Genomic DNA, 10,034 nt, shown 5'->3' with positions numbered 1-10,034 from the left:
GCCCGCTTCTCCTGCCGGGCAGGAGCGCTCTTCGGTGCCGGGGGGGATTCACCGCTCACCCCGCGCCCTGTGAGCGGCTTTATCCCGCGGAGGAATAGACGTGCTATTCCTCAGATCGAAAGCGGAGAGAGTTTCAAAGTGTTCGAGGTATTGGCGCAGTCGGAAATAACATTTCATTTCAACCTGAAGGTGGATGCGATCGTGCTCTACACATATGGAAACGCTCAGGTGAACGGTTTGTTTTAATATTGCCTTTTGGCAGCTGGAATTTAATCTGTTTTATTTGTACCTTTCCGCAGTTACCTTGCTGGATTCCAGATCAGTTCAGGGAGAGCTGGGGTGGATAGCAAGTCCCCTGGAAGGAGGGGTAAGTTTTAAACCGCTATCTGATCAAAAGGGTAAAGGGGGTGATTAGTAACTTTCAGAGAGTCCTAATGGCTCGATTATTGTTGATTGTGGTGAGAAGGTCAGATTTCTTCCCTGGCTTACCCAATGAATTACTCTTTGTTGGAGAAACTCTATACTCCCTTTGGATAGCTCTGTCATGGAAGAAGTGGAAACCAAAAGGGCAGAAAAGAGGTTTCAGAATTAAGAGATTGGTTGAGGCATGGGCTTAGATGCCTATTTAAAACTGAAATACCAACAAGAAATGTGATCTGGCGACTGAACTGGCATTCTTGACTGTAATTATTATATCTATGGGCTGTCTCGGCTGGGAGATGTTCAGGGCAATTGCTGTGCTATTTCTGGATGAAGGAGTAGGGATCAATATACAAGATACACATTTTAGTGTGATGGGACAGTTGTCCTATTTTAGGATGTAAACATCGTACGTTTGGTCTCTGAACAGATTAAACTGAAGCACCCAGTGCTTGATGGTGGTTACTTTGAGCTTCTCTTTATGTACATCTTTTAAAGAGATAATTTTACGAGAAGATGCTTGAATTCGCTGCCTGATAGTGATGCGATGACATTAAGATTCACACATCCATCCTTGGGGCTTAGAGCCCTTTTACCTTGTGGGCTGGAGGCCAGGTATATCTACTAGTTTAGTTTCGTGTTAGTGGATGGGCACCTTGCTGCACCCTCGTGTGTGCCCCATCCTGCAGGGTGCCTGTGACCTCTGTGGGGAGACTCCTGAGAATGCTGGAGTTGGTGGGGTCTGGTGGAGACTGTACTTTATGGGATCTTTTAGGGGTTTTTATTTTTACTTTTTAATAAGCAATTAGGCTTTTTCAAGTGAACAATTTCAGAAAAATGCCAGCAATGCAGGCTAAACATTAATATAAAGAAACGCATCTCAAATCCTTTGGATATTAAATGAGTAAAGCAGCTTAGTATGCTTAAGGAGAAGTAACTAAGTCAAACTGTCTGAAAAATAAAAGTGATGAAAGATCAGGACCTGCTCACAACAAAGCAATGGACTCTTCGGGAAACCTACAGATCTACTGTTTTGTGTGCGTTCCCACTTGTAATTAGCAGAAGCAGAGCTAAGGAAACAGAAGTGAGTGGAAGGAATCCAAGGTTGCGTCGGCTGGTGATGCATTATGCATAAGCTCTGAATAACCATAACATGGGAGAATGGGGGATTGTTTTGCTCCCCCATTGTTGTTCTGGGTGAACTTGACTACAGTCCTGGCTTGTGCTCCGCCTGAGCACACTGTGCTGTCACGGAGGCTCGTTTTTTCTCGGCTTTTCAAAGAGTGGGGAGGTGATTGGCAGGCCTCTAGCAGTGCCCACGGTGCACATTCACTGCTGATTGCAGGCAATTGCCCTCATCCTTTGACAGTGTGGAAAGGTACAGCTCTATCTCAGTGAGAGTCGGGCTTCCTTGTTAATCCTGTACCCTGGAAAGGTCAGCTAATGAGATGGGGTCTTTCATATGGCTCTCCAAGAGATATCTACCCTGCGTATTAAAACTGGACCTAAAATAAAAGTTTCAATAAGTTGGTAGTAGAATTGATGATCAGAGGGCAGCTGTGTATTATTAATGGCTGTTGGATTCCCCCTTTTCCCCTATGTTTTCTCTGAAAGCGCCATACGAGCCTGAGAAGGAAATATGTGCTTTTATTGTGGACGTGACTCGTTTCACTAAACCTACATATGTGTGTTCTATTTTTAAGCCAGTAGTGAAAAATTTAAGAGTACATGGTCTGTCTCTGAGATACAGTGCTTGGAAAGCATTTATTCGAACTTCATATGTTGCAGATTTATTTCAAGCAGCAGAAATTAACTCCTTTATGTTCCTGAGAAGATTCTGTCCTTTGGTGCTAATTTTTCTTCAACTGTGTGTACCTTTTTGGCTATAAAAAAGGCATTTTTCTAGATCTACACCATGCAGTTCCCGAGGTGAGAGGATTGTGTGGATAAGAAGGGCTGGAGATAAACATAGTCATTTAGGAGTGATTAGCAGTAATCAAATATATAGTAGCCCTGGAGGAATTAATGAATTGCATTATAAATGTAATTAATGATTTACTCTTGCATTTCACAGTTGAAAAGCAGGTTTTGTACCCAGAATGCTTTATTTTGCATCATTAAACTGTGAGAAGACTTGAATTACAAGAGCTAATTTCAGCTTTAAACACAGAAAGTTACAGCTTTGTCCACATACTTCAGAGTTACAAATGTTTCACAGTGGCTGGAAACATGGGGCTGTAGTTAGTTTCGTCTCTGGCAGTAAGACACAAGCGTGTGTGTGTGTGTTCATGAAATAAGAAACCCTATATATTTGTATTTTTGTTAGGAGACAGGGTTTTGTTGAGACCCTGTTCTGAAACTTGCTGATTTTAGTTGCAGTCTGTCCATTGACCTCAGCGGTCTCTTTATTGAATCCTCTTGCAGCATCCTCCATTGTGTAAATGCACTAAAGGAAATCCCATCAACAAGTATTATTTCCCTCTGCTTCTTCCTTTCTCTTGTACCACACACAATATAGGTAGTGTAGACAGTCTGAAGATAAGCAGAATGGAAAGTGATGGATCATAACAATATTGTAACAGTAAATGAGCTCAGTAGCAGATGCAAATTAAACAACACTGTTGTCTTACTAACACCTTGTTACACTTACATTGATAGATGACATTTTAAGATTTATTTTTTTCCTTTTCTGTGAAAAGGAGTGACATGCTGAGTATTGATTCTGCCCCCCCTTCGTTTTAATTTGCAGTTATCTCTAGGCAGCAAATAAAATATTATTCTTTCTGCTCCTAGTGACTCATGGTGCTAACTACTGTCATTCTATAAACGGATTCAGCTAAGCTTGAAGCTTTTTAAGTAAAAATCACTTGCATAAGAGCAATCCTTGTGAGAAGAATGCAGGATATTATACAAGAAGCCCCTTAACGTTAAGAAGGCTTCTGTTTATCAAAGCCAGGGCTTCAGTAGTTCTGAAAAGCACTTCTGGGAAGTCTCTTTAAAGTTATTACTGCTTTCCAAGGATAATTTTATATGGTTCATTGTATTGCCTATGAACCCAGACAGTATATCATTTTCTAATATATTTTTATGTATATGTTATTTTTTTTTTTAAGAAGGATTTTTCTGATACTTGAGTGCTGTGCTGGAAAGAGCTCTCTCTCTAATGCCCCTTCCTCTTCTCTCCCTACCAGGAGAGCTCTGTGATAAACTTTTCTTCTGTCTATGATAACCCTTAAAATGATTTATTTTTTAAAGCTGTTGGTTATGTGTGCTTTCCTTTTCTAAACTCATGACACTGAACTACTGAATTAGGGCCAGATCTCTTCTTCTGATACCTTCTTTAGAGTGCCTGTTTTGTTGTTTGATAATTACATAGCCTTTAGTCTGGCACTTCCAACGATGCCTGAACTTGATTTGGGGCCATTGCCTGCAAGGTCCATGCATTACCTGCCTTATCTGCTGTCGATTCTATGAAGTGCCATGCATAGCCTTTACCTAGGCAAGGGTCCTATGGGCAAAACTGCAGTGCAGTTAAGCATAGTTGGTTGGTTCTTGGATTGGCTGACAGGGCCTTTAAAACACATGCTTGCTCCTCAAGGTGCTACTTGCTTTGGAGCTTGTTTCTTCTGAACAATTTCTTCTTTTAATGTCCAAGTAGTTAATGTCTACTGGCAATGGCTTGATCTGCTGGGTTTGTTTGGTTTGTTTGCTTGTTTGTTTTCCTGTAATGGAAAAAATATGGTTTCTATGTTAGTTGTGGAAGTACAGATTATGTTTGCTGTGAAGCTCTGTTGTTCCTTTTAATACTGATGTATTTTATTTTCCCTTTCCCTCTTTGCAGTGGGAGGAAGTAAGCATTATGGATGAGAAGAACACTCCGATCCGCACCTATCAAGTCTGCAATGTGATGGAGCCCAGTCAGAATAATTGGTTACGAACTGATTGGGTTCCTCGTGAGGGGGCTCAAAGGGTATATATTGAAATCAAGTTCACACTAAGAGACTGCAACAGCCTGCCAGGTGTCATGGGAACTTGCAAAGAGACATTCAACCTTTATTACTATGAATCAAACAATGATAAGGAGCGTTTCATTCGAGAGAGCCAGTTTGCCAAGATCGACACCATTGCTGCTGATGAGAGCTTCACCCAAGTGGACATTGGTGACAGGATCATGAAGCTGAATACAGAGATACGGGATGTCGGACCACTCAGCAAGAAAGGGTTTTACTTGGCTTTTCAGGACGTTGGTGCCTGCATCGCTTTAGTGTCTGTTCGTGTCTTCTATAAGAAGTGCCCATTGACAGTTCGAAACCTGGCGCAGTTTCCAGACACCATTACTGGGGCTGATACATCCTCTCTGGTGGAGGTTCGTGGCTCCTGTGTCAACAACTCTGAAGAGAAGGATGTGCCAAAAATGTACTGTGGGGCAGATGGCGAATGGCTGGTACCCATTGGCAACTGTCTGTGCAACGCTGGCTATGAAGAAAGTAACGGTGAATGCCAAGGTAGGATGAGCCATATTGTACTCTTCATTAAGGCTTAGTTGAATGCATAATTGAATTGGAGATGAGAGTAAATGGAGTAAAGCCAGTAATTAGCAGCCCCTGTGGGATGTGGTGGGACAGAGGAGTTTAATGAAGAAGTGCAGTAGCTCCAGGTGGCAAGGCTAGGAATTATATAATGCCAAACAAATGATACTGCCATAACAGGCAGAAGGCAAAACACATTTTCTAGCAGGCGCCTAAATTTGATTTGGCTCACAATAGTCACCAAAATGTGGATGACTGCAAAACAGGGCAGTCAAGCTACCATTGTTTAAAAGAGACAAATCTCTCAAGTTTTATCTGAACTTTGTTAAGCACAGGGAATTCTGGCAAAGACTGCTTTGGATAATGCAGTGGGGTAAGAACCAGTGTGGGGAGGGAGGGGAACAGGAGTCTTAGCTGGATGGCTTTCCCACTTTGGGAAGGGGAAGTCTTTGGTGGTTTACTTGTTGCAAATTTTTTAGCACTAAATACCCTTTGATATTTGACACTGCTGCCTTTGTTAAATATTTTCATTTTGCAGAGAGTCTCTATTGTCAGCTTAATAATAGAGGTGCTAGGATACTCTTAGAAATGCTAAAAGTCTCCACCCCACCCTCCCACACACACCATCCTGTGTGCTGCAGAATTAGGGATTTAAGTCTGTATAAAAGGCAGATTATCTTAAAAAGAAAAACCTCAATACCTATGTTCTCTTCACCTCTCCTTGCTGGAAAAAGATGCTGTAAAAGGCTAGGGAAGGAGAGGAGGAAGTTTATAAATAAAATATCTTTAGCCTCAGCTTCTAAACTCTTGCTCATGTAAGCATGAACTAAGATCAAATTTAAATGGATTCTTGCACAGGTCAGTGGGCTTAATTTTGCTGGGTGCTGAATTGAAGGTGCTCAGCTCCTTAGGGAATTTGGAAGCATGTTTTTGGAAAATTCTTTGGAGCCAGATTTTGCTTCATATCATCTTGGTGTATTTTTCACTAGGTCATTTTCTTTCATCTTGAGATGGAGAACAAGATAGCAGAGCCAAGTAACTGCTGGCTCTTGTGCTAAGCTCCTAAGGGAACTGTGTCTTTTGAATGTCCTACTTGATTTCCTTTAATTGATAATTTACAGGCAGCCTGAAATTCATTATTATGCATTGAAATTAAGCTTTGGCAGGACAGAAGTGCTAAGTATGAAGTTCAGCCTTAATTTGTATTTTTTTCTGTATGGAAAAAGCCAAAGTGTGCCATATTGGCAACTAAATTACCACGGGCTGTAGCTCAAAGATGGGCACATTGGCAGGGCACACTGTCTGGGTTAAATAACTCTGGGTTGTGTTTTTGAATCCCATGAGGTGGAAACTTGAAAACTTGTGTATTGTTAAATGTGTGAACCTGTGGCTGTGGTACTGACTGGGTGTTACTTGGGGGACCCATTAAGTGGCTGCGGAGATGCTCTTACATTCTTGATGTCAAGAAGCTTTGCCCGGAAGTTAACTTTACAGCCTGAGTTGAGAGAGGAGGAAGTGAAGGAGTAGCGGGGAGCATCTTGGTTTATTGCATGGAGGTTATTCCACCTTCTCCTAAAAGCCTACTAGGTCAGTACTGGATCACTCTGATTGACACAGATCTATCATTTTTTGGTGTCAGCGGCCCAGACATGAGGAGCTAATTGCCTAACAAATCCTATGTTGCTTAAGGGAAATCTCCTGAGGTTTTGCAGGTGGTCAGTGGTGATAGTGGGATGCTTTGTATTAACTTATTTTGTGGTGTTTAATTAGCCTTTGTGGGTGGATGTCAGCTCACCTACTGGCTCTCGGCCGCAAGGAAGGTTGGGCCTGGGACACCTAATTCTCATGTTTCCAAAGTAAAATGAAGATTAAGTGATGCTATATTTACAAAGGAGATAGAAATGTTCCATTGCTTTGGCTTTCCAGAGTGACGTTGGCTTGTACTAGTCATTTTGAGAGGACTTGAGCCAGTGTGTAATTTGAAAGCACTAAACACATTTCATCAGCGGTTATTTGTGGTTTCCTTTTCTCACATTTGCCATTCTCCAGCCAGAACAGTTTTGACGGAAGCTCTTCTTCATGAATTCATGAAGTTTACCAGAACTATGCAGCTCGCTCTCTGGTTTCCAGCGAGGCTGCTAAAGCAGTTTGGCCTTTGACACTGCTGAATGAGCCTTCTCCTTTTCTTTCCCCACTCAACTTCATAGTTCAGCAAATGTTCTGCTCTGCCAGGTTTCTGGGGGCAGGAGAAGGATGCAGTGAGGAGGATTCCTGTGGTTTTGGTACAGAGGGTTGGGGATGGGGGGAGACAGGCTTTGAGATTGGGAAAGACTGCAAGAGGGTGGTGGGCTGGGACTGGAGCTGGTGAGCAGGTTCCATCTCAATTGTTTTTCAATAGGTTGACTGTGGCAGGACAAATACAAGGGAAGGTCAGAGGTTGTCCGTTTCCTCATCCATCTTCCCCTGTGATCCTAGGGTCAGAGTCTGGATTGATTAAGATCTTAAATGTTTGACAAAAGCTCAGTGGGCAGAAATAGTTTAGGCCAGCAGATCGGGGCTTTGCAGTTGTTGGGAGATCCATGGGAGATGTCGGAGCTCCTGTCCCTCCTGGTACCTGCCCCGGCTGCACAGTGCTGGGACGGACCAGCTGGCACTTGGGTTGCCCTGAAAGCCGCTTCAAGTTCGCTCAACCTTCTCATTCTTAAATAATACATTTTCCTTGAGCGGCTTTTGCTTAATTTCTAATGTGTGTGTGTGTGAAGCATAATGGGAAGGCACTTCACATCTAAAGTGGCTCCTGTAGTGGGAGTTAATGACTCTCTGACCTTGAACAGGGTTTGTAACAAAAAAAAAAAAAATCGAGTTGGCGGTGTGGAGGTGTTGGAATACAATGACAAAATTCTCCTTCCTCTGACTGCTATTTTTTTTCCAGCTGACTTTATTGATAGTGATTGTCTTACTGAACATGTGTGTGTATATGCAAAAACCCAGGGCAGGAAGGGAAAGGTGCCAAGTATTTAATCTGTATTTATTTGGGAAGCTCCACAGGAGTGTCACAGGAGTGGTTATGAAAAATGGGTCCTGACTGGTAGAAATATTAGGTGAGCACTGATTCTTTGCTTGTAGCTGTGTACTTGATGTTAAAATACAACAATGTGCTGTTGCTTTTTTTTTTTCTTATTATTATTGTTTATTCTCCCACAAATTTCCTGTGTCAATGGCTATCATTTTAGGAGAATATAAATGTGGAATATTGGCTATCCCTAACTAGTGGCACAACTCAAGGCTGAGGTAATTAGTGCTTTAGGGCAAAGTTGAGACATAAAGTAATTTTAAACTTCTCTTTTATGCATCATTGTTATGTAAATTGTTTTGTTACACATTAATATAATGTGGTTTGGATTTAGCTGTGATTTCCTTATGATAAAACACATATCTTTTTAACTCAAAGGAGGAGGGGGGGAAAACAAGCAGGAAGGGAGAAAAGACAGAAAGAAGCAATAGACTGTAGCCATCTGTGACGATTTTGATGCTGTGAAATTACAAATCTCAATTTTAGACCTGCCATTTAGTATAAATATGTGAGACAGTTGAGATTTTTACTGCGATATTGTAAAGGTTATGAGAGCCAACAGCTTTGTCTTCATCTACGCTTGCTTTTTTGAGTTGTGAATTGGCCAATTGGCAGAAAATCCAGTGTCATTTAAAATATGGCTCAGTCCTGGTTTCATATCACTGCTGTTTTTAGAATTTTCCTTCAAACTTTGATAAGAGCATCCCTAAGAAGTAATAATTTGAATGATAAGATTCTTTTTATCTCAGAGGCTTTGAAGAGTGGCTGTGATCACTGAGAGCAGCAGTTCAGTGTACATCAGAAGGGTACAGTCTAATTATATAATTCTTTTTCTTTCTGTGATAAGAATTTTGGCTGGTGGGTTTCGTAAGGGTGGGGAAGTGAAGTAATTTGTATGTGCTTTCCCGTTTTAGTCGTAGGCAACTTTTTCATCAGAATAACACTGATGAACAGTCTGGCTGCACAAAAGGGTAATCAGAAGGGTGACTAAGACGGCGCAGAATTGAGATTTCAGAAGGATTTTTTTTTCAGGTTGATTATTTTTGGCAGGGGAAAGAAAAAATGCACAGACTCAACATGTTACGTTTTAAAAGGAGCTGCGAAGATGGAAGCTACCAGGAAGGGCATGGGAGCGATACTGAAACACAGTCTGTCTGAACCAAATTTAGTTGGTTCTCTTCTCTGCTGAAGGAGGGGTTTGGTTATGTTATGTTCTCATGTAGCTCAATAGACCTTCCAAGGCTTGCTCCCTATGTGATTTTTTTTTTTTTTAATTTTTTTTATTTTTTTGTACCACCTGGTGCGTTTCAAAATCTCCATTTAAATGTTACTGCAGGCTCTGTATTGCTTTTCTCCTCCCTGGGCCCCTCAGAAGTCAAGCTACAGTTGTTGAGCAATTGTCTCTTCATGTATCCCTTGGAGAAAGGCTGGGATTGCTTCCTTCTGAATTCCTGACAAAATTTCTGCTGGTACACAGGGGAGCAATATCTGGTCCTTGTTCTGCATGTTACTACTAAAGAGCACAGCCCTTGGAATCAAAGCCAGATGAGCTGCTGTGGTGGTATGAATTTCATGGCACATCTGGGTGGACTTTTGTGGGGCATATAGACCACCTTCTGGTTTTTGTGTGTGGTTTGTTTTGATTGTTTTTAAGGGGGCAAAACAAAACTTTCCAGACAACTCATCTTGTGTGTGATGGCTTCAGTACTTACATCTCGGCTGGATGAGGGTTATTATCTGTCTAATAATATGCTCCACTGAGCTTGGTCTTTATTGCGCTTGTGAGAAGTCATTAAAGAAATGCTCAGCAGTACACTTCAGTCTCTTGAGACTGCATCAAAAAGCCCCCCCAAACTTGTGAGATAAATATCTTATCTGGTTTCATTCTATTATGCTGGATCCTTTTGATATGTTGCAAGGAGCAGGTGAGGTCACACAGTTTTGTGAATCAGACACAATTAACACTCCCATGACTAAATGGCCATTTTATGAATATTCAGAGCCTGCTTTAC

The 10,034-nt window shown here is 41.6% G+C and overlaps 1 protein-coding gene across 1 annotated transcript in view; it reads left to right on the top strand.

Annotated features, from left to right (window-relative positions):
* Window positions 1-293: 293 nt before the first annotated feature.
* The window catches only part of EPHA4 (EPH receptor A4), a 102,617-nt gene continuing 92,876 nt past the window's right edge, over window positions 294-10,034 (top strand). The window contains exons 1-2 of the mRNA XM_010018881.1: window positions 294-367; window positions 4,262-4,925. Of these exons, the coding sequence (XP_010017183.1) occupies window positions 4,280-4,925 (646 nt within the window). The 5' untranslated portion in view covers window positions 294-367; window positions 4,262-4,279. The remainder of the gene's footprint in view (window positions 368-4,261; window positions 4,926-10,034) is intronic.

The sequence above is a fragment of the Nestor notabilis genome, unplaced genomic scaffold (genome assembly GCF_000696875.1).
Source record: "Nestor notabilis isolate BGI_N333 unplaced genomic scaffold, ASM69687v1 scaffold1127, whole genome shotgun sequence".
Taxonomy (NCBI): Eukaryota; Metazoa; Chordata; class Aves; order Psittaciformes; family Psittacidae; genus Nestor; species Nestor notabilis.
Note: the sequence above shows the minus strand (reverse complement) of the source record. Positions and strands in the feature narration are given on the sequence as shown.